The 25,460-nt window shown below is 41.5% G+C and overlaps 1 protein-coding gene across 1 annotated transcript in view; it reads right to left on the reverse strand.

Annotated features, from left to right (window-relative positions):
• Positions 1–654: 654 nt before the first annotated feature.
• The window catches only part of BACE2 (beta-secretase 2), an 86,793-nt gene continuing 61,987 nt past the window's right edge, over positions 655–25,460 (reverse strand). Inside the window, exons 7-9 of the mRNA XM_060009790.1 lie at positions 24,214–24,363; positions 20,138–20,306; positions 655–1,137 (exon numbers count right to left, since the gene is read on the reverse strand). Of these exons, the coding sequence (XP_059865773.1) occupies positions 884–1,137; positions 20,138–20,306; positions 24,214–24,363 (573 nt within the window). The 3' untranslated portion in view covers positions 655–883. The remainder of the gene's footprint in view (positions 1,138–20,137; positions 20,307–24,213; positions 24,364–25,460) is intronic.

A 25,460-nucleotide genomic window follows, 5' to 3' on the forward strand; every position in this document is an offset into this window, starting at 1 on the left:
TGTGGTTCAGCACCTATAAGGTCTCGCCTGCTGGAAAGAGGATTCTTAAGGTGAGGGCAGCGGCTGGAACCAGGCTGCCTGTACCCCCATCAGGCACAGGACCCTGGGAAAAAGTCTCAACAGAGGTAGTTTTTACTTTTATACCCACAATACTATGGAAGTATTGAGTACAAAGAGTAGGTTTCCTTCCCACTCGAAGGCCTTCCGTCTTCAGAAGAGGCTGGTGAAGACTTGAGTGCTCATCTCTCCCTAGTAGAGTCCAGCTCCCGGTCAGAGCACAGAGAGACCCCGAAAAGGGGCCGCTGCTCTTTTTCCAACTCAGAAGGGGGCAGGATGGTTAGACCATCAGGCCCCAGACTTCTTCTGCAGTCATACTGTGAGCCTTCTTGTACCACGTTGATGCAGGCCGAGCCTGGTACAAAATACCCTTAAATGTGATTAATACAAAAAGCTTCCCATTAGCTAAGAAGAGTTATAAACTATATGCACTTATTTCTCCAGAGAGAGGAGGGAGAAGAGAACAAGCCAAAAAAGCAAGGCTCTTGGTTTTCTTTTCTTTCCTTTTCTTTCTTTTGGGGGGTGGGGGGGTGGCACACCTAGATAGTTTGGCATAACCAGCTACATAAAGCCTGAAGCCCAATTCACTCTGTTTTGATTATGAATGAGGTGTCTTTTATTATCATTTTCCTTGGAAGTAGGAGAGTAGGCGGAAGCTTTAAAATCAAGAATCAAAATACAGTGAATCTGGAAGGCATCTGGGAGCAGAACAGAGACTTAAGACTAATGGACACAGGAAGAAACCTTGCCTTATAACCCCTGCCTGCTGCCCCTTGAATTGTCATAATCCTTGAGTTCAAGGTTGCTAGAGTTTAGGCTTCTCTCTTCATTTCCAGCGATGCCGGACGAGAGAGGACTCATCATTGACGACCTCGGGATCTGGGGGTAGATGCCGGCACCGGAACGGAAGTAGCAGCAGGATGATTAAGGTAAGAAGGATGATTCCACACACGCTCATGAGAGTGTAGGACACGATCCACAAAATGGGCTCGCTCAGAGGCAGGGCAGGGACGCAGTTACTGGCTATGTCCTCTGTCGAGAAAGGCCCAGAAATTTCAGACACTGGAGCACCTGCGATTTCTGAGGAGACAGAAGGGGGAAAAGCCACAGCTGTGAAACGAGCAGTCCATCTCTATCACACGACAAAAGAGATAACCCTGTGCTTTATCAGTCAGGCCACATGGGCACCAGGTTCCAAGGGCCCAGGCGTCTGAGCACACACCGAGGGGGGTCTCGGTGGCCGTGTGCCTTCAGAGGGTCCGGTCCCCTTCGCGCTGGAACGACAGCACGTTTCAAGGTCTGCAGGTGTGGGACCCACACGGTGGGGAGCAATGTGCGGAAGGGCCCACGCGGAGGCGTCAGGTGATTCGAGGAGGCTGGCAAGGCTGGAGCGCTGTGCAGGTGAGGGTGTGTCAGTCAGAGCCTGTTAGGAGCTGTGTGGTCGTGCTTCCTCAGAGGAGATGAGGAAGGAAGAGCGGGACAAGGAAGTAGGAAGAGAAGTAGCATCTAGAACAGAAAACTCAGCCGCACCTGCCAGACTCTCACGGATCTCCCCTGTGGAGTCCACCGGAGTGCGTGCTCCGCGGTGGATTCCCCAGGAGGTAACATGCTCACCTCAGCCTGACCCACATTCCTAATGGGTTCCAAGACCAGCTGGGTAAGCCTGGCCCAGGAGACCCTTCCCCATTGCACTCCTGTCCTATGTCACATCTCCAGTGTACACAGGACGCAGAATCAAGAGTGGTTCGTGAGTGCAACAGCAGATTCAGGACGTAACGGGTAACCAAGAAAAAGCACGGCTGCAATTCATCCCGTGACTTTTGCAAACTGACTCTTGAAAAATGTTCTTCCTGGAGAAGGAAGTTGAAGTGATTTCCTGAAGCAGGTTGGGGATTGCCAGTATTTCATTTGTCTACACTAGCCTGATCTGCTCCTTTCAGAAGTATAGAATTTGCTTGGCATCTCCAGTTCTACCTGGAAAAAGAAAAAGGCCTCATGACCCATTTACCTGTATTTAACTGCAGAAATGAATATTTAGGTGCCAGACAAGAACATTGCTAAGCATTAATTTTCCTGTAAGTAAAGCCTCCAGATCCTAAGACCTGCCAAGTAAGATCTTTTTTTTTTTACTGAGGAAAGAAAAAGTCAAAATAACAATGGAATAATAGTTAAAAGTATGGTTTAAAATGCGGGAAAAGACAAACTCAAATAGTTTGCAAAGAGGTTACGTTTTCTTGTTACAAATGTGGATTTTGTTAATGTGGATCCTCTGATCCAAGGAACAGAGCCTGCAAATACCTACGAACAGAGGGATGCTGGCCTTCAGTTAATCTAGACACCCAAGTGCCTATAGCATCTTCAGCTACCGGCAGCCTGCCAGGTCCTTTTGAAAATCAAGTTTTGTTGGAACACAGCCACTTTCGTTCACTTACGTATTGTCTATGGTTATTTTTGTGCTAAAGCAGCAGAGTGGGACAGTTGTGACAGAGACCATCTGGCTCAACAACCTAAAATATTTACTATCTGGCTCTTCGTGGAAAAAGCTTGCCAACACCTGGCCTATAGCATTTAACAAACATTTTAAATAACAAAAAATCACTCCACTCTTATTATTACAAAGGCGGTACATACGTGCAATAGAAAGTTTGAAAATATAAGTAAATAAGGAAATAAAAACTCAAATTCACCACTCAGAAACGTCAATATTCATAGAGTATAATCATAGGCATCAATTTTTTAAACAAAGATGGGATCACGGGGCTTCCCTGGTGGCGCAGTGGTTGGGAGTCCGCCTGCCAGTGCAGGGGGCGCGGGTTCGTGCCCCGGTCCGGGAAGATCCCACATGCCGCGGAGCGGCTGGGCCCGTGAGCCATGGCCGCTGGGCCTGCGCGTCCGGAGCCTGTGCTCCGCAGAGGGAGAGGCCACAACAGTGAGAGGCCCACGTACCGCAAAAAAAAAAAAAAAAAAAAAAAAAAGATGGGATCATGTAACGCATGCTGTTTCATACACTGTATGTTCACGTTACATGTGATAAAAATCTTTTGATATCACAATGATATTAATTTTTGATATTAATTTTCCACAGTGCTGTTTTTATGACTACACAAAAAGCCAAACTATAGATGTATCGCAGTTGCTTATCAATCCCTATCTGTGACTTTAAGTGGTTTTCAATATTTCCACCACTATAAACACTGAATATGAAACACACTGTACCCAAATCTCTGCCCATATTCTTACTATGTTTCAGAATGAATAAATAAGTAAAATATGGCTCAAGGTAGGCTCACTTTTAGGCATCTGGATATTTGCTGACAACAGGCCCACAAGAAAGGCTGAGCCACTGTGCACACATGCCCACCAGCACAGGATGGGGGTGCCACTTCCCACTCTCGCACCAGCATCTATAAGGAAGAATGATGGTCCTCAACCCAAGATCAGAATGTTTACAATTCTTTGATTACTACTTGGGGGACCATTTGAAAAATACACTCACTGGCCATTTCTAAATCTATTATCATTTCTATCTTTTTCTCATGGATTTGTAAGAGGCGTTTATAAGGTAAAGAACTTTTTTTTTTGCTGCAAATGTCTTTCCACAGTAGGTCATTTGTCTTTTCAAAGATTTATTTTCTTTGTAAATAGAGAAGCTTTAACAAATGCAATTATGAGAGTGAAACATGCTTAGGGCAAAGACAATATCTTAATAGAGCAAAGCACAAAGAAATGAAAAATCACTTGAAGCCACTTCTGCTTCTAGACAAGATGGAAGAGGAACCAGATTTACCCTCCCACCTGAAACAACTAAAATAGAAAAAACAAACAAACATGAAAAAAAGACTCTGAAGATATTAAAACTTGAACAAGGAGAGACAGTAAATCCTGAGAGATGGGAAACAGATGGTGTGAGCCACACAGGTGCCCTTCTTACTGCCTTGAGAGAGTTTCTGGGTTGTGGCACAGAGAAGGGTGACACTGGCGGAGTATGGTGGTCTCCCCAAGTTGGGGAGACAGAGGCAGAAATCCAGAGAAGCAAAGGCTGTTAGAGTTTGCACGGAGAGGGATGCAGAGGGGACAGCTACACAGAGAAATGCCACACATCTCCAGAGGGCCTCCCCTGAGCCTCCAGCGGAGTGCTGACCTTAAAATGAATGAACGCCAGTGAAAGAACTACTTGGAAGGATTAAAAGAAACAGTGCTTGGAGTTCACGCAGGGCTGAGAATAATGCCTATTGCCAATTATTTCCTGTTCACTCTGTTTCCCACAGTGAAAAAAACAAACAAAACCCCAGAAAAACTCACTCAATTCACAGGGTACTTAGAGTACTAAGGGTCTTTCCTCTGTAATAGGAAAGATTAATCACAGACTAAACTGCTCTGATCCCTCCGATAAAGCTTAGAAAGGATCAGTCTCTTTCTAAGGAACTTAACTGTGACCCAGAGCAAACCTCAAGAGTAGTTTAGAGAATACAAACGTATTCAGTGCCCGACCAGGTAAAATCCACAATGTCTGGCATCCAACACAAAATTACCAAGATGCAAGGAAAGAGGAAACACAAGACGTAGCAGGGGAAAACGAATCAGCTAAAACTTAGTAAGAAGTGACACAGGTGACAGAGTTATTAGACAGGATATTAAGACGGTTATTATAGCTCTGTTCCACTCAGGAAACTAGAGGAAGTATTAGACATGTTAAACAGAGACGTACAAACTGTATAAAAAAGAAAGACCTACATCAAGCTTCTAGAGATTAAAAACTGCATTACGTGAGATGAAAAATACACTGAATGGTGTTAATAGCAGATAATACACTGCAGAAAAAAGACAAGTGAACTTGAAAACATACCAGTAGGAACTATCGAAATGAAACAAAAAAAGAGCAAAATACTGAAAAAAACAGAAAATCAGTAAACGATGGGACCACCTAAATGAGAGGAGAGGATGGGAGACAGAAAAAATATGTGAAGAAACAGTAACCAAAAATTTTCCAAATTTGATAGAAAGTATAAACCCGCAGATCCAGGAGGCTCAAAGAACCCCAAGTATAAGAAACATGAATACACCAGTGAATTGCTAAAAACCGGTGATAAAGAGAAAAATCTTTAAAGCAGAGAGAAAAGGAAATATTATGTACAAAGGAACAAAGAAAAGGATTACAGAAGATTTCATGTTGGAAATAACACAAGCCACAAGATAGTGGGGCAGCATCTTTAGAATACCAGGGGGAGAAACCCTGTAGCCTAGAATTCTATACAAAGCAAAAACATTTTTCAAAAGTGAAGATAAAAAAGATGTTTTAGACACACACGAGCAGAAACAATTTATCATAGGCAGACACACATGCGTGTGCGCACACACACACACATATGCATAATGAAGTATTATTCAGTCTTAAAAAATAAGGATATCTTGCCATTTGTGTAACATGGATGAGCCTGGAGGACATTATGCTAAATGGAATTAGCCAGACACAGAATGACAAATACTACATCATCCACTTACATGTGAAACCTAAAAAAGTCAAACTCATAGATTCAGAGAGTAGAATGGTGGTTGCTAGGAGCTGGGGGGTGGGAATGTGGGGAGGTGTTAAGGCACAAAGGTGCGGTTATGCAAGATGATTAAGTCTGGGATCTAATGTACAGCATGCTGATTATAGTTAACAATACTGTATACATGAAATTTGCTAAGAGGGTGTATCTTAAGTGTTCTTAACACTACCAAGAAAAAAAAAAGGAAGAAAGAAAGAAACTACTAACTATGTGAGGCGATGAACATGTTAATAAGCTTGAGTGTGGTAATCATTTTACAATGTACACATATATCAAAACATCAAGTTGTATACCTTAAATATGTATAACTTTTGTCAATTATATCTCAATAAAGCTGAAAACAAGAAAGAAATCATCACCATAGAGCTGCAGTATAAAATGAACCAAAGGAAGCCCTTCCAGCGGAAGAAAAATGATATCAGGTGGGAACACTGGACCTACACACAGAAAAGAACACTATAAATTGTAACTATGTAGGCAATTGTAAAATCTTCATTTCTAACTTTAAATATTTAAAAAGATAACTGATTAAAGCAAAAACAGTAACAATATATTGGGTGGTTTGTAACACACATCTAAGTAATATGTATGACAATAACTGCACAAATGACAGAGGGGAGAAAGGGAAGTACGCTGTGTAGGTTCTTTTACTACAGGAAGTGGTAGATGTGACAAGGTAAAGGTGGATACTACAAACCCTAGAGCCACTAAAATAACATAGCAAAGAGTCATAGCTAATAAACAAGGGGAAAAAAAGGCTCAATTCAAAAGAAGGCAGAGGGGCTTCCCTGGGGGCGCTGTGGTTAAGAATCCACCTGCCAATGCAGGGGACATGGGTTTGAGCCCAGCTACGGGAAGATCTCACATGCCACGGAGCAACTAGCCCGTGAGCCACAACTACTGAGCCCACGTGCCACAACTACTGAAGCCCGTGTGCCTAGAGCCCATGGTCTGCAACAAGAGAAGCCACTGCAATGAGAAGCCCACGCACCTCAACGAAGAGTAACCCCTGCTTACTGCAACTAGAGAAAGCCTGTATGCAGCAACAAAGACCCAATGCAGCCAATAAAAAAGGCAGAAAAAGAGAAAAAGGGGAAAGCAAGAACAGATGAGACAGAGAAAACACATAGCAAGACTGCAGACTTAAACCAAACCATATCAATCATCACATTAAATATAAATACTCTACACTAGGGGTTTGTGGACTTTTTCCATAAAGGACCATGTTAACATGTTAGGTTTTTTGGGTCATACATGATTTCTATCATATATTCCTTTTGATTTTTTTAAACAACCTTTTAAGAATGTAAAAACCATTCTTAGTTCACGGGCCACAGAAAAGCAGGCTACGCGCCAGATTTAGCCTGCTGCCTGCTGTTTGCTCAAGTCTGGTCTAAACACCCCAGTTGAAACACTGAGATTCTCAAACTAGATAAAAAGCAAGACCAAACTATAGGCTGCTTACAAGAAGCCTACTTTAAATGTAAATACTCCATTATGTTAAAAGTCATAGGATGGAAAAAGATGGATAGTGCTAATGCTGATAAAAAGAAACCCAGAGTGGCTATTTTAATATCAGACAGAGTAGATCCAGAGCAGAAGACTATCAGATAAACATGGTAATTTCATAACGATAAAATGTTCAATTCATAAATATGACATAATTTCTGCCTCTAGCAACAGAATTTCAAAATATGTAAAAGAAGAATGGTAAAGTACAAAAGGAGGAATAGACAACTTCACAAATATAGTCATAGATTTCAACATCCTTTGCTCAGTAACAGAGCAAGGAGACAGAAAGTAAGGAAGGATATAGACAACCTGAACGATTCTATCAATTTGACAATTACAGAATACTCCACCCACACAGCAGCATATACATTGTTTCCAAGAGCACATAGGACATTTACCCAGATAGAGCATATCCTGGGCCACACTACAAGTTTCAATAAACTTTAAAAGATTCAATTCATACTGTGTTCTCTGGCAACAGTGGAACTAGACATCAACAACTAAATTTAAGATAGCTGGAAAATCCCTAAATATCTGGAAACTAAATAACACATTTCTAAAACTATAAAATGTCTAGGAAAAACACAGGAGGAAATCTTTGTGCATTGAGGTAGGCAAAACATTTCTTAGCTCTAACACCAAAAAGCACAATGTATAAAAGAAAAATACTGATAAATTTTATTTCATCAAAATTAAGAACCTGTCCTCTTTCAAAGACAATATTAAGAGACTGAAAAGACTGGGAGAAAATATTTGCGAGTCACATTTTTTTTTTTTTTGCAGTACACGGGCCTCTCACTGTTGTGGCCTCTCCCGTTGCGGAGCAACAGGCTCCGGACGCGCAGGCTCAGCGGCCATGGCTCACGGGCCCAGCCGTCGCTCCGCGGCATGTGGGATCTTCCCAGACCGGGGCACGAACCCGTGTCCCCTGGCGAGTCACATTTTTGATAAAGGATTTGTATTCTGAATATAGAGAACTCTGAAAACTCAAAAATAAGAAAACAACTCAATACAAAAATGGACAAGAAAATGTGAAAAGACACTTCACCAGAGAAAATGTGTAAATGGCACATAAGCACATGAAAAGACGTTCGAGACCATGAGTCATTAGGGAAATGCAAAGTTAAACCCCAATAAGATACAACTAACTACCTGTTAAAATGAAAAAGATGGACCATATCAAATGTTGGTGAGGATGTGGAAGCACTGAAACTCTCATACACAGCTGGTGGAAATGGAAATGACACAGCCATCTCTGAAAAACAGTCTGGCAGTTTCTTAGGCAGTGAAACCTATCCCTTTCCTATGACTCAGCCATTCCACCCCTAGGTGTTTACTCAGGAGAAATGAAAATTATGTCCAAGGACTTCTACACTCATTTTCAGAGCAGCTTTATTTATAATAGCCAATAAAACCTGGAAACAACCCAAAAGTTCAACAGGTGAAAGGGGTAAGCCAATTATGATATATCTATGCAACTGAGCATTGCTCAGCATAAAAATGAATGATACTGAAAAATACTGATACATGAAAAAAAGAAATCAATCTCAAAATAATTATGCGAGTGAAAGAAGCCAGACAAAAAGGAATGCATGCTATGATTCCATTCATATGATATTCTAAAAAGTGAAAAGTAATCTATAGTGACAGAAGGCAGATCAGTGGCTACCTGGGGTTGGGGTTGGAGGCAGCAAGGGCTGGGGGGCAGGAAGGACAGAAAAGTACAAGGAAACTCTGGGGCATGATGAAAATGTTCATCATCTTGTGTGTTGGGACGTCTTTTTAGGTTGCACACCTAATGTAAAACTTACCAAATTGTACCCTATAACACAAATGGCTCATTTCATACCAATTATATCTCAATGACGCTTTCAAAAAATCAAAAGAACAAGGCAGTCAAAAAGGTATGTCAAAGAATAACACATGTGACATGATTGCATTTAGGTTAAAAAAGAAAAACAAAACCAACGCCAGCTCTGCTGGGTACCTAGGGATTTTAGGATTTTAGTATTGTTCTTCAAGTGGAATGCCCAAGTTTACACATGTTTCCATATATGAGACACACACACATCTGCCTAGATTTAAGACGGGGTTACAGCCCAGTAAACCCATGATGAGTTGAAAATATCATTACGTCAAAATGCATTTGATACACCTGACCTACTGAATATCCTAGCTGAGCCCAGCCTACCTTAACAGTGCTCATAACACTTACATTAGAACACTTACATTAGCCTACAGGTGGGCGAAATCATCCGCTACAAAGCCTGTTTTATAATAAGGTGCTGAATATCTCTTGTAATTTACTGAATACTGTATTGAAAGTGAAAACCAGAATGGCTGTCTGGGTACAGAATGGTTCTAAGCGTGTCATCGGTTGTTTACCCTGGAGATCGTGGGGCTGAGTGGCAGCTGAGGCTGCCGCCGCCCAGCATCCCAAGAGCATCGACGGCAGATTGCTAGCTCAGCCGAAGATCAAAATCCACACCTCAAAGTCAGCTTTCTACCGAATGCATATGGCTTTCACACCATCATAAAGTCAAAAAATCTCAAGTCAAACCACCATAAATCTAGGACCATCTGTACATATAGACAAATACAATAAAAATAGTAAAAAAAAAAACCCAACATCATCCAATTTTCTTTAATGTACATGTATTATTTTTATAATCAGAAAAGTTACGTATTTTTTTTTAAAGTTTTTGAGAACTAGCCCCAATTTAAGGTTGTCAGACATAATGTATTATCTGGAAACAACAGCCTTCTCACATTCGCTAACCAGCCACCCAATGTTAAAGTTGATTTAAAATTACTTCTGGAGAATATTTTCTAGAAATGCCATTCACTGAAAAGCCTGTGTATTTATTACACATACTACTAATTCTGTGGTCACAGAACAGATTTTCACTTTTCACGTTGGATCTGTTTATGAGAGGCCATAGTGTGCCGTGGCTAAGAGCACGGTCCCTGGGGTGCAAGTCCTAGTTGCCGCTTATGAGCTGTGTCATTTTGGTCAAGTTACTGAACTTCTTTGCCCCGCAGTTTCCCCATCTGTGAAGCGAAGCCAATAATAGCAGAGTCTTGTTGTATAGATAACCAAGTCAACAGGAGTTAAGCACTTAGCAGGGTGCCTGGACTAAGGTGAGTGTTTACTAAATGTCAGCTGTTAATACAGTTACTTTAAATGCTTTCCTCAAGGGCTTGGGTTAAAATTTTAATTATGCATTTTCTGTCTTGTCTCCTAGAAGGTCAGGACCCAGCTGATAAGGAGTGCCTGAGGAAGACAGCTCCTCTACCAACTATAAAAATTATAGTAGTCAGGTCTTTTCCACCACAGCATACAAAATGAAGTGACCCGTTCCCTCCCATGGATTAGTTGGTACTGAGATGCTTTCTGAGTGGACGTGGTTTACTTGGAAGAGTGTCCTGGAGTCATAGGACCAGTGCAATGGATTCAGTACCGTTTTGCTCTGAAACCAGGTGAAGCCACTTACCATCCCAAAGCCTCAGTGTTCTTTTCTGTAAAATGAGGAAGCAGGGCTGCCTAATCTATGTCTCTGGGGGCCCTTGGCTTTGCCATCTTTTGGTTGTACTCTAAGTAGATAGCAGAGGCATATCTCTGAGACACTGTTCTTAATAGCTAACTTTCCTATTTTTAAACATGAACCAGAATATCCAGTTTCAACCTGCCGCAAAGAAAATTCACAGTGAAAGACTGCCACAATCCATGATGCGTCTCAAATTGTCTAAGCTGAAATCTATACAGTTCTTGGGTGCTAAATGTCTCAATCTATAAAAAGAGATGGGTGGTATTTCAGAAGCTTTGGATACATTAAGAGAAAGCTGTCAGTTTTAACATGCTACTATTTTCCTAGCTATAGGACATTTGGTCCAGGCAACAGAGAGGCAGGTGAATGTGCTCCAGTCCCCGGTACCTGTTCCAGGTATGTGCGACTATGTGCTGCAGACCCAGGCTGGCCATCTCCATGACACACCACGACTGCCACCTTGTTTATCTGGCTCTGATCTGAGACTAGAATAGTGACTGTCCGTAGGAGTGGAGGGTGAGTTGAGGAGAAGCAGGGGCAGCAGAAGAGAAGCATCTGGGGATCTTCTTCCAAAATACCCATCAAGCACCCACCCACCACCATTCCTGTATACCTTGGCTGAAAAAGGAGGTGAGGATGTAGACCATGCATATTTTAAAAAGCTCCCCAGGAGATTCTAATCAAAGAGCTCCCACTCACTGCCCTCTTTCCCACCCCAACCCTTATAGAGAAGCCTAATCCCATAAGCTAAGTGTTGTCTGACAAACACAGATTATTATGAAAACCAAAATAAAGACACTAGGGGAGAAGGGCAGCTCCCAAAGATTTTCAAGTTCTGGTTGGTGCAAAGGTAGAACTTTCTCCTGCTATAACACACAGAATTGAGTACAAAAACAACCCTTAATTTTAAATTTGTAGCTGAGCTCAGAAATAGGCGTTAGGGCTAGGTTCCAATTCCCAACAAGTTGGGGGTGGACAGAAGACTTGACCCCAGCACCAAGGACATGGGTGCTAGAGAAGACATGCCAGCAAAAGTCTGGCCCATCAGTACAGGGAGCCAGGAAAACTCTACCAACCAGGAAGCCTGACTCTGAGGTTTGAGGAGGGCGGAAGCTGAGTGCAAGAAAGGCTGTCCCATGAGAAACAGAACCTCAAAACCAATACCTAAATCATGGCTGGCATCTAAATTTACACAGCTTGGTGTAGAAACACTATACTTCTCATGGTTTGAAAAACACTCCACAGAAACATGCAAATTGCTTTACGGGAACATTTTTACAACCCAAAGTGCACTGAACTCTCTCAGATTGGAAAAAAAACAAAACAAAACACTCTCACTAAAGATAAGCTCACAACAAAAAACTACAAACCAAGTGAGAAAAAAAAATCCACCAGGAGAAAACAGTCAACAGACACAAAAACAAGGAGATGAGTTCTCAATCAATGATAGAAAATACAACAATCTGCTTGCATTATACAACAGCTGTGTTTAAAGGGATTAAAAACTCACTAAAATACCAACAAGATTATTTCTTTAAACAAGCTGATTCAAAAGTTCATAAAAACCATTGTAAAGCAATTATACTCCAATAAAGATGTTAAAAAAAAGTTCATAAAGGAAAAGAAAATTAAGACTAGCAGGGAAGTTTTGAAAAAAGAACAATAAAAGGAAACTAATACTATACAACATATCAATGGAACAAAAAGAACTAATACTATACAACATATCAATGGAACAAAATAATAAATATATATCTCCCAGGGCTTCCCTGGTGGCGCAGTGGTTGAGAGTCTGCCTGCCGATGCAGGGGACACGGGTTCGTGCCCCGGTCCAGGAAGATGCCACAGAGCGGCTGGGCCTGTGAGCCATGGCCACTGAGCCTGTGCATCCGGAGCCTGTGCTCCGCAACGGGAGAGGCCGCAACAGTGAGAGGCCCGCATACCGAAAAAAAAAAAAAAAAAAAATATATATATATATATATATATATATATCCCAAATATTTACTCGAATTTGGTGTGCAGTAATAGTGGGATTTCAATTTAGTCAAGAAATGATAGTTCATTTGATAAATGTTATAGGAACAATCTGGTAGTCATCTTGGGGAGAAAAGATTTGATCTGTATTCTATGCCAAGGGAAATCAAACATAGAAATATATACTTAAACAACTCACAAAATAATTTTAGTGAGAAAGCTAATTTTAAAAGGGACATTAAACCCAAGAAACTTAAAGCGAAAGATTGATATATTTACATGCATAAAAGTAAACATTTTTTGCACTAAAATTCATCAGAAGCAAAGTTTAAAAATAATTTCTGATTGAGATATGAATTTTAGCTTTTCTTCCTCCAGACAAATGAAGACATAAAGAGCTCTTACAAATTGACACCAAAAAGTAAAAACCCAACAGAAAAAAATGGGGAAAAGATAGGAGTGGATAGATCACAGAAAAGGAAAAACAAACACCCTTAGATATATGAAAAGAAACTCAACCTCACCCATAGAAAGCAATACAATTAAAACTGCACTGAGATGATCTTTTTTCACCTATCAGATTGGCAAAATTCCTCAAAGTGCATCACTATGTTGGTGAGTCTGACTGGAGAAACAGGCCATCACATACATTGCTAGAGAACTAGTATAGTCAGGTATAAGTGAGTATAACCTCTATGGAAAGCAATGTGACAATATTCACCAAGATTACAAACGATACACCCTTCAACCCAGTAATTCTACTTCTAGTTATCTAACCTGGAAGTATACTTTCTTATCTGTGAATAGACATATATAAACAGTATCCATTGCAGCACTGTTGTAACAACAAAAGATTAGAAACAACATAAATGCCTATCAATAAAGATTAATTAAACAAACTAGGAAACACCCATACAATAGGAGATCATGAGGCTCAAAAAAGTAATAACAAGGGAAGATTTTATGTACTCATGTGATTGAATCTGAGAGAGTGGGGTGCTGTATAAATCACTGTACCTTTTGAATATTACCCAGCCGTTTTCTAAAATTAAATAAAAAATGATAAAGGAGATAAAGGAAATACAAGCCACAACAAAATTATTGCAGGCCACTACAGAAAAGTAAACTAGTACATTTGAGAAAGTACAAAACAGAATTTCTGATAATGAAAAATACAGTCAACATAATTTAAAACTCACAGAATAGGTTAAATAGATTGAACACAGCTGAAGAGAGAACTAGACCAATATAAGATGTACCTGAGGAACCTACACAAAATGCAGCAAAGAAAATATGAATGAAAGGTCAAGGGTTATGGAGGAAATAACGAGAACTCCCAAAATTTATTTCATAGGAGATTAGACGAGAGTACAAGAATGGGTGTGGAGGTACAGCTGAGAATTTTCTAGGGTTGATGACAAGGAACATGAGTTGTCAGAATCAGAGAGCACAGTGAGTCTTGAGCAAAATGAAAAAATAATCTAGGGCTTCCCTGGTGGTGCAGTGGTTGAGAGTCCGCCTGCCGATGCAGGAGACACGGGTTGGTGCCCCGGTCTGGGAAGATCCCACATGCCGCGGAACGTCTGGGTCCGTGAGCCATGGCCGCTAAGCCTGCGCGTCCGGAGCCTGTGCTCCGCAACGGGAGAGGCCACGACAGTGAGAGGTCCGCGTACCACAAAAAAAAAAAAAAAAAAATCTATATCTAGATATATCATGGTGAAAGATCAAAACGCTAAAAATTTAAAATAAAAGAAGTCTCAACAGCACCCAGAGAGAAGGAATAGATTACCCTTAAAGGTATAACAACTGAAACTCACTGGAGTCTTTTCACCAGCAATTATGATGGCAGAAGAGTAATAAAATAGCATCTCCAGAACACTAAGGGAAAACGGTTGACCTAAATTCCACACACAGATAAATTATGATTCAAGAGGTGTGGCAAAATAAAAATTACCTTTCACAAACTTTTATAAGAGAAATCCTAAAGTACATTCTGCAGCAGAAAGAAGATTGCTGTGTAGTGTCCCAGTGAATGGAAAGATGACCATTTATTTATCTATTCTCCTTTGAAGGACTTTGGACTGTTTTTAGTTTGATGAAAATGATAGTTTTATGTAATTATCATGAATGCAGCACTTTGGTTAGTTTTATGAATGAAGCTGTTTCTGGTCAAGTCTTTCAGTGGACACACACGTTCATTTCTCCTTTGCATATAGCTAAGAGTGAAATTTGCTCAAATCCATTGAGTAGGAGTATTTTTAACATTAGTAGAAACTGTTGAGCAGCTTTTTAAAATTCATACTAAACAAAGTCAGCAACTAGGAATTCCTTAATTGAGGATTGGAAGGGACTTCCACAAACCTAACCCATCCATTATGCTCAATGGTGAAGTATTTTAATCACCCCCATTAAAGTAAGGAGAAATGTCCATCACTATTTTCTATTCAATAGTGTCTCTAAAAGCATCAGTAAAAGAAAAATAACTAAAAGATAAAAGATTAGAAATGCTAAAGAGCGTATTATTTGCAGATCATCCACCTTTCCAAAGAGAATCCAAGGGATTCTAACAACTATTTAAAAAACGGAGAATCCAGCAAGGTGGCTGGACAGAAGATTACTACACAATAAAATGGAAAGCCTGTATACCAAATAATCCATTAGAAAATACAATTTTAAATAATCTCATCTATAATAACAGTAAGCGCTAACAGGTATCTAGTAATAAGTATACGTGTAAGACCTTTTTAGAGAAAACCACAGGACCTTGCTGTAGGACATCAAAGATGACCTAAACAAATGAGATTCAGCACATTCATGGGGTAAAGACTCATACAGTAAAAATCTGATGTCTTCTCAAGTGAATCTATAAATTCAATGTAGTTCTGATCAAAATCTCAATATGATTCTTCAGGGATCTTGACAAGCTGAATAACAGGATAAAAGTAGCCAGGACAATTTTAAAGACGAATAAGGAGAAGAGTCAAACACCTACCAGACATTGAATCTTATTATAAACTACAGAAATTAAAACCATATGTTATAGCACAGAGCTACACCACTATCCCCGCTGGGACAGAAGAGAATGCTCAGAAATAGACCCAGATATATATACATGACAAAGAAATTATTAAAATGCAGTAGGTACCTTGCCAAAAATATTTACCCTGAATCTAATCAAGCCTCTAGTCCTAAGTTTCCAGGAATATGACATCAATCAAAAATGTTAAATGATACCATCAGGAAATACTCAGATGAATCTGATACATTCTATAATACAACTGGCCTTCAAAAAAAATAAAAGCTAAGGAAAACATTTTTGGGACAACTGGGGAAAGTTGAATATGGCTTAGATATTATATGGTATTAGGTAAATATTGTTACGTTTTTAGGTGTCATATTGATATTATGGTTAAGTAGGAGAATGTACTTATTTTTAAGAGATGAACAATGAAATATTTAGGGGTGAAATGTCATGATATCTGCAAATGGTTCAGCAAAAAAATATATATACATATACACATACTGATACATGGCAAAATGTTAAAATTAAGTCTAGATGGTCAGTATGCAGGACGTTATTGTATTATTTTTAGTCTTTTTTGTATATTAAATTTTTTTTACAATAAAATATTGAAAAAATCAGTGGGAAAACATATATTCAATAAATGATGCTGAGAAAATTCAGTGGCCTCATAAAAATTAGATTCCTACTTCACATTTTAGAAGAAAATGAAACAAAAGTATAAAGTACCTTTAGAAGAAAAATAATCTCTATTTTTTTAGAGAAAGGAAGAATTTCTCAAATAAAGTACAGAATAGAAGCCATAAAAAGGGATTAGTAAATTTTACTTCATTAAATTAAAAATGTAAATAAAAGACACAAAACCCAAGAAAAGCCAGAGAGATTAGGAGAAAATATGTGCCATGCATATAACCCAGAAAATCAGTATCTAAAATATATAAAGAACTTATGTATGTCAATAAAAAGTAATTAGAAAAACGTGCACAAGCTGTTAATAGAAAAATTCACTATCAGAGAAAAAGCTTAACCATCCCATAGACATATCAAAAGTTATGTCATCTCAGGAGCAATTAATTAAAATGTGGCACTATTTCACACACATATTGGCAAAAAAGAAAACAAAACAAATATGATAATACTTTGAGGGAATGAAAATTCTTGTATAACTTTGGTGGTCCAGCTACTTGGAAGACAAATCAGTCAGCAGGCAGTAACACTGAAGGCTGGCATAGCAAATCACCTAGAAATGCCATTTCCAGAAGATCTCACTCACGTGCACAAAGATGTTCAACACAGTTGAAATATCAGAAACGACCCACATGTTACTCAAGGCCAGAGTGGGTAAATAATCTGGGTATATTCTCACAATGGAATACTACACAGCAGTCAAAATGAATGACCTAGTACTCATTTCAACGTGGAAATGCTACCAAATGTAAAGTCGGGCAATCAGAGCAAGTTGACAAGGAATCGGCACAGCACTAAGGCATTCATATAAATTTAAAAATGCCAAAACACCAAAACAAACGAACCTACCTTTTGGTATAGGTACTCGTTTACAGTAGGCAGGTTCTAAGATGAGCCCCAGTGACCCCTGCTGCCTGATATCTACTCCGTGTAGTCCCCTCCCAAGTAGTATAGAACCAGGGTTGCTCTGTGTGACCAGAAGAGTAGGCAGAAGTGATAGCACGGCACTTCTAAGATTAGGTTATAAAAGGGCTGTGGCTTCTGTTTGGGGGGCTCTGTTGCGTGCTCTCTCTCTCTCTCTCTCTTTCTGGGATCACTTGCTCTGGGGTGATCAGTGCCCTACCTTGAGGACATTCAGGCAGGCCGGTGATGAGGTCCAGATGGTGAGGAAAGAGGACTCCTGCCAACAACCACGTGAGTGAACTAGGAAGTGGACCCTCCAGCCTTCAGTGGCTGCAGCCTCACAAGAGACCATGGGCCAGAACCACCAGCTACGCCCCCTCTCAATTCCTGCCCCTAGGCACCTGCACAAGGCCATGGAATGCTGCTAAATTGGGGGTCATTGTTATATAGCAATGGATAACTAATCCAAGGTAGTTATAACCACAAAGTGAAATTATAAGTGTGCGGTAATTAGGAGAAGAATATACACAGATTTCAGGATAAAGAGTAATTCTGGGGAAGGCAGTGGCATGGGGCTATATTTATGTTTATTTCTATGAAAAATTTTTGAAGAAAACATAACAAAATGTTAGCATTTGTTAAATCTGGGTGTTCCCCAGTGTGTATATAATATATGATTTCTTGCAATTGAAAACATTTTGTTATTTAAAACATGCTATAACTTAAAAACAAACACTTTTAAAAAGAAAAAGAAAAGCAGGGTATCTCTTCCACTTACTATGGTGCTTTATTTAGACCACTGTCTAGCTCCTAACTGCTGCCCTGAGGGAAGTAATTACTTTAATGGCTAAACAATTTGCACTAAAGAGGAGACATATCAGAGTATATTCCCACTGCTGGTAAAATCAAATGTTTAAGTACCAAGATCTTAAGTACATTTAAAAAAAAATAGCCACAAAAAAGTTGTATAAGAGCACCTAACAAAGAATTCATGATGAAGTGCAAGAGACGGTCTGCTTAGAGACACTTAAGATTAAACTATTTGCAACAGTAATTCACTCGGGAAACATACGGTGATTACGCTCTCTGAGGTAGTAAGTAAAGTGGATGATATAACAGCTGTTGGCATCATAGCCTCTACTTTAATGGTATTTAACAAGAGAACAGAAACTGTGGGGAAATTGCTGTAGTTCTTAGATCCTCTGGGTTAGAAGAAGGGAAAGAGTCACAGTTGGGAGATACAGTGGTGTTCCAGGTTGTACAGTCCCAGGTAATGCTACAGAGAAAGCTCTCTTTCAGTGCTAATCTAACAGTGATATCTAACAGGTTGAAAGAGTTAATACACAGCTGAAAGGTAAACATTTACTCATGACTAAGACAAAAAGAAAATGTCAAGTCTCAAGGATTCCAAGCCTTTTCACTAATACAAAGAAATCTGCACTGATATTAAGAAGACATATTGCAAGATATCAAATATGTACCTGGGGTTAGATGATTTTATTTATATAGAATAGGAACTGGCCTAATACTTAATTTTTCCATTGAATATTTCTCTTTTTCTGTTCTCCAAATTGTTATTCTACTTCGTGGGAATTTACTGGGCCTCTATTTTAAGACCACGGTTTAGGTAGTAAGAAATAAGACTGAAACCTCACCTCCTGAATAAATCAGCTGTGATCATTTGGCATTTTGCCTGTGTACCCTCACCTCCTCTGTTTGCCTCCAAACCCCCCAGCTGGTTTTAGATCAGAGTGAAGGTCTGGTCCGAGTACAGGCTACCAGCATGGTCAGCCAGCATCCCTGCCTGTCATACAACTACATCTAATGTCTAAGACTTTTTTCTTCATCAAGTCCATATTTTCTTTCCTTCACTACATGGCAGTCTTGTATTTCACTACAACCCTTGATTTTCTTGTTTTATCTTTTTGTTGTCAGTTCTTTTTCTACCTCACATTTCTTGTTCTCCCCCTTAGCATGTTACCAGTACAACTTGGGGATTCCCTTCTGTTCCTGATCCCAAATCCAATGTACTGGGACATTTTCAGTCCTCTGAAACCCTATCCTGAGCATGGCATCTCCCTCGGCCTCCGCCCTGGTGCACGTGCTCCAGCGACTCCATCTCCTGCCACTTCTGTGATCTGCTTTCTCCTCGCTAGCTTGGGCTATCGGTCAGAAGTACCTGATTCTCCCTCTAAATCGTGTGTTGTGGGAACACTTCATTTCAAGCAAGCTGCTAACTCTGTGACATTTCCAAGTGGAAGGGGTTTAACCACCCTATCAACTTTACTGTGCTCTCCTGGTTTCTCTGAAGATACACCCAATCCTTAAGCTAGACTTCACCAAATAATGCTGCTGTGTCACCCTCATAGCAACTCTTCAAAAAAATACTATGAGAAAAATGCACTCACGATTTTAGAATTTCTAGAAATAGCAATGACAGGCATTTACCTCTGATTTCATAACGAGGATATCTTTGAGGAAGAAAATACACACAGCTTATCTATGCATTTTCTTTTTTATTCATTTTGCTTTTACTGTCCAAAAACTGTAATTCATCCCCAAGGCCCCATAGAGTATTTTTATTCCTGGTATGAGATGCCGTTTTACGTTTAATATGAGAGATAATTGCAATGACTAACATTTAGTGCACACTTGCCATGTGTCAAGCACTGGACTGAAAGTCTGACATGGGTTATTCTCACTTACTCCTCTCCGCAATCGCCCAGTGCACTTTGAGGATAAGACTTTGATCTCTGAGATAGGCGTGAGTGAAAGAATTCAATGCCAACTGATTCATCATCAAGAACTGCTTCCAAGTCAGTTATCTGACATCAGATAACTGCTCTTGTGAGGGCCCCCTGTCCAATCCAAGCATCGCTTACCTGCACAGGGGCTGGCTGCGAAGCCCACCCTCTTCCGAGCTCTGTCAAAGACCACGTAGAAGCCCTCCATCACGGTAGCACCAATCACCAGCGCGTTTGTGGAAGGTGAAATGCCGAATCGGTAACATTCATAATTCAAGCCAGCCCCCATCATGGGCTGAATGTAAAGCTGTTGAAGAGGAAAGAGCAAACAAGAAAAAACACGAGTCAGGCAACGCCACCAAGCTGTTGAGGCTGCCGTGTGCTCAGACTCTCCAAGGTGCCCTGGGAGCTACGGAGGATGGAGAGGATGCTACCAGTCCTGACATCCAGGAGCTGGGACCATGTGCCTGGTGACAAACACTACTGAGGTGATAGGCACATGCACACCACCTCTGACTGTGCACAGGTACACCCATCCAGGAGACGTCTATCTGTCCGTCCATCCATCTGTCGTCTACGTGCTCAACACTTACTGAGCACTTAATAAGGCCTAGACGCTGTCCTCGGTACAGCCATACAAAGATGAATAACAGCACATGCTCCCTGCATGATCAAAACATACATGATCGAACTGACACATGAGGAAGATGAACATCAGCGCACTTGCCCCGTGCAGGGAGGACCGGAGGGAAAGGGGTCTCAAGGCATGAAGGTGAGCAAGGACACGCCAGGATTGTTCCCAGAGTCATAACCTGCTGGACATCGTGCAGGTAGTGAGTCCAGCAGTCAGAGCCCTGCACTGACTGGTGTCTGTCTGTAAACCCTTCTTCACAGCAAGGAATCATCCTATTCTTCACATAGTCTTGGCACCTCGGCATCTGGTATATGCCGGGCACACAGTAGGGCCTCAGCAGATGGGTATTAAATTAATGAGCTTGAGCAGTGTGATGAAACAGACAACTTCTCCCGAGGGTCAACGTAACTTAAGAAAAGATGGTGGATACACTTGGCTACCACCAAAACGCTTCCATTTAGGGCTCTGTAAGCAGGTCCTAGAACATACACACACACACACACACACACTCCTACCTCTGAATGAACTAATTCCATACTAAAACCCCCCCAAATCACCAAATAAAATGCAAATGATGACACCGATACAAACATGATACAAACTGAATTTGTATCTTTCCCTCTGTCCTTTCTGTGTGTGTGCCAGTTGACTTCCAATAAAAATTCCAGACTGTAAATTCTGTAACATGTTGGGAAAGCTCCAGTATTGCTGGGTCTCAGAATAACATGCCTGCTTTCTAACTAAAATAGCACAAATAGACAAACCGGTGGTATTTAGACTGAAACTATTTACATTTTTAGGATTCTATGAAAAAAAAAATCAGAATTTGCCTGTGGGCTGGGCTTGGGGGCTGCCTTTTTAGACAGGCCAAATCGGATTCAGCCCACATGTGTTTCTGGAAAATAGGTTGGGGATGGACACACTGTTTTTTGGCATGACTCTCCTGCACTAGCAATCAGTTGCCCATCTACTGTTGCTGATGCCTGAACGGTCCTGGGCAGGGGCCTCATTCTAAAACTTTGGTGACAAGGAGCCTTGATGATTGGCCTGAATGTTAGGAAGGGCTTCAGTTGGGCAGAGCTGGGGTGTTAGGAGGGTACCCCCAGCGCTGTTCCCAGGCATGCGCTTGTGAGGTTCTCATCGGGTCATGGTTCCTAACTGCCATCCTTTCTCAACAAGGCAATGGAAAGCAAACGGGATTGGGACGGTGAATAAGAAATGAGGAAAACACGGGAAAGCAGATTTTTAAAAAGTGAAAATGTGGACAATGTCAAAATTAGACAAAAGATATCTACAGTCTTCTAAGTGAGAATAAAACTGAATTCTTATCCAGAGTTATGCAAATTAAATGCAATACTCCCAAACATCCCTCATTATATCTTCACGCTCCCCAGTGCTCAGCCCTAAAAATGGCTGGCGGTCCCCAGCAGACCTTCAGCTCTGCCTGCCCTGGACATAATTATAGATTTTCCCCATGAGTGCCTGCTTTCCTCCTACTTCTTATGAGTCCCTGACTGTCGACTCACCCACATGCCATTTATTCTCCAGTTCACATTCACCTTTGTCCTCAAGCTGGGTTTCAACTTTAGTTACAAATCGCCTTGATGAAATAATGTCCACATTTTGCTGTTGGGCTGACCAAAATTTAATCACAGAGAGCACATTATTTTAAGGATGCTGAAAACATATCATTCTAACATCACTCCATGCAGTGGTGTTCATCCAAGGATACTGCACTCTTCTGAAAACGTCTTTGGCAAGTATTATTATTTCTTTTTTATAGTTAAAGAGACTGACACAGAAAGGGCTAAGTGATTTGTTCAAAGTTATAGTGTGAGTCAAGGGCAGTACTGAGAATATAACTCAAGCTTCCAGCTCTCAGCGTATGTGTCCTCTGTTGGGCCATATTTCTCACAAAGCTTTCAATCCTTTCCCCTACAACTCTCCATTTGTGGAATGCACTTTCCCCCCATATAAAGTTGAGAATGGGGAAAAGCCAAATTATCATTTACTTTTTTCTTCTGAAATTATTCCTCTCTCCCTATCCCTAGTCCCACTCCTTTATCCCAAATTCAGCAAACTGCAACAAAGACACATTGATCTGTCCATTCAACAAACAGTTATTATTATGCACCACCCTCTACCACGTGGCAATGCTAGGGAAGGAAGGATGATCTTTAAATCTCATGGTTCTCATCTTCAAGGAATTAAGAATTTAATGGGAGAAGAAATATAAGTGTGTGTGCGATTAGAGAAAAAAGAAGTCAAATGAAAAAGCCAAGGGCATAAACTCTACCCTGGAGATACGATTCCGGGCCAGATGAGTGGAGACTAGAAAACATGCATTATGAGTTTGAAGGGCAAAGCTCACGAATGGGTCATTCTGCTCAGCAGAGGTTCAACAAAGAGGAGTTGTTTGCACTGGGTCTTAAAGGATGGGAAGAATGTGGATACACAGATGGAGTGGGGAGGCGGGGGCATTTCAGGCAGGGGGGTTGGCGGAAGCAAAGGCGAGGAGACGGCAGCGGGCACCCAGTGCTGGAGGAGAGCCACCAAGAGTGGAGGGTCAAGGGCGCAGCAGGAAATACGCTGGGGAGTCAGCACGGGTCCCGTGAGGTCATGCAAAGCCACACTGGCGAGTGAGGCCTCCAGGACTGTAGTAGTGGGGTGGAGAGCTGTGGCTTAGCAAGACGAATCTGGCGATAGTTTTAGAAGGAGGAGAGGGTGGGGGTGTGTGGAGGGTCCTGAGGTGGCAGTGAGAGGGGATGTGAGTGAGGGCTCTGGGGATGGAGAGGGGGAGGAAGAGGTGAGACACATGATGGGGGAAGACGGAACTTGGTCTATGTAACAAGATGCTTAGGATAAAGGAGGAATCAACGATTTACTGAGTATGGAAAAACTGCTGTTTCCATCTCTGAGCATCCAGTGTTAGTCTCTATTCATAAATCAATCAGAAGTAAACATATATTGATGTTGTGGTAGATTCTGCAAAAATGGCCTCAATGCTTAACTTTCCTTGTAGCCACACCCTTGTGATGTGACCTTGCAGCTCTTCCCATTGGGAGGTGGTGTCTACATCCCCACCCCGGTTAACCGGGCTGCCCCTGGCCTGGTTTGGGAAACATTGTGCAAGAGGTGGTGGCCAGTCCCAGGGCCTCGACTTCAGGAGCACCTGCAGGTTTCTTTTCTCTCTCACAGAATCCTGCTGCCACTGTCTGAGGCAGCTGCTGGGTGGTGAGAGACAATGGCCCCACCCCTCCACCAATCGAGCCACCAGATATGCAAGTGTGGCCGTCGGAGATCATCCTAAACCAAGGCCAACCTATCCCTGGCCGACCACCAGCTGACTAGAGACCACGTGAGCAAGGCAGACGAGACCAGCAGACCTGCCCAGACTCACAAGCAGAAATAGAAGCTCGCTGATTAAAGCCGCTGGATTTTGGGGTTGTTTGTTACGCAGCACTATCATGGTAATTGCTACCTAATACAGGTGTGATATTGAAATGCACTCATTATGCATGAAGTGCTTTATTTTTGCACATTCCATGTTAAAAAGAGAAAACACAGTCCAAGTTCATACCTGAGGCAGGATAGTTATGCGGAATGATCTGCTGGAGTTCTCATCTCTCAGGTAGATGGAGATTTTAGGGAAATAAGACCAAGGTGTTTCAGAATTTGTCCAGCATGCCAGCTGGGACCCCGTCCAGAAGCCATCAGAGAATTCTGGAATCTAGACAAAACAAGGTCACATGACAAACAATGACGAGTCTGGCACGACAACAGGAAGCAGCTCTCAGCTCTCCTCATCACCTTGCCAGATGCCCATGGCGATAAACACTGCTTAATTTGGATGTAAAGCAAGACATCCGTCCTCTGGAAGAGTGATGGTGACGACAAAATCACAATTATTAAAATTACCGAGGCATGTGGAAAACTTACTGGTATTAGGCACTGCTAGGAGCACTTCGCAGCACGAAGTATTTTAATCCTCAAACACCTGCATCAGGGCAGTAACATCATCCCCTCCACTTTACAGATGAGGAAACCAATGCTCAGAGAAGTGAAATAACTCACCCAAGGTCACACGGCAGTAGGCAAAACCCTTTAGAAGACAGACCAGATCTTAAATGTGGTGCTCAAGGCCCTTTTGGGCATCAAGGTCCCTATAAATTCCCTGAGCCCAGTAAGCTTCCTACTGGTGCAGAGCCCTGCGGGGGCTCTCTGCTCTTTTGGAACATCTTTCTCCTCCCCCAGATCTCACCTCCAATGCCACCTTGTCCAGGAAGCCCTCCTTGACTGGCCCCCACAGTGCTGGTACTCCACCATATATCTCTCCTCCTTGACCTTTCTCCTTGTAGCAGTTTTAATTTTAAATTTATTGGTGTGATTGGTTAACTTCTGTTTCTTGCACTAGAATCTGATTCTTCTAACGACACAGGTGTGCTGTCTGCTCCCCCAACTCCTCCTCATAGCCTTAACACCTGGCCCACAGGAAAGACTCAGGGAATGTTCGTGGGTAAAAAAATGAATGGCCGAGAATGCAGAATGTTTGTTCACCTGTGCCTCTCATCCGGGGACCAGAAGGGCAATGCCAACCATGCTTATCCACTAACTGCTGAATCTGCAAGTTAATTACAAATTACTTCTGTGCCTTCTCAGCAGGCCCAGTGAAGCTTCCAGAGCAGGCCTGCCCTGTTCCTGCCAGCTCCCTGAGGGAAGGACTATGTTGCATGTGTCTCTTTTAACACACCCAGCACACTGCACTGCTCAGGTCAGAACTAGAGGAGCATGTGATGGGGCAGAGCTAGGAGGGCATGTGACAGGGTG

The sequence above is a fragment of the Delphinus delphis genome, chromosome 4, assembly GCF_949987515.2.
Source record: "Delphinus delphis chromosome 4, mDelDel1.2, whole genome shotgun sequence".
NCBI lineage: Eukaryota > Metazoa > Chordata > Mammalia > Artiodactyla > Delphinidae > Delphinus > Delphinus delphis.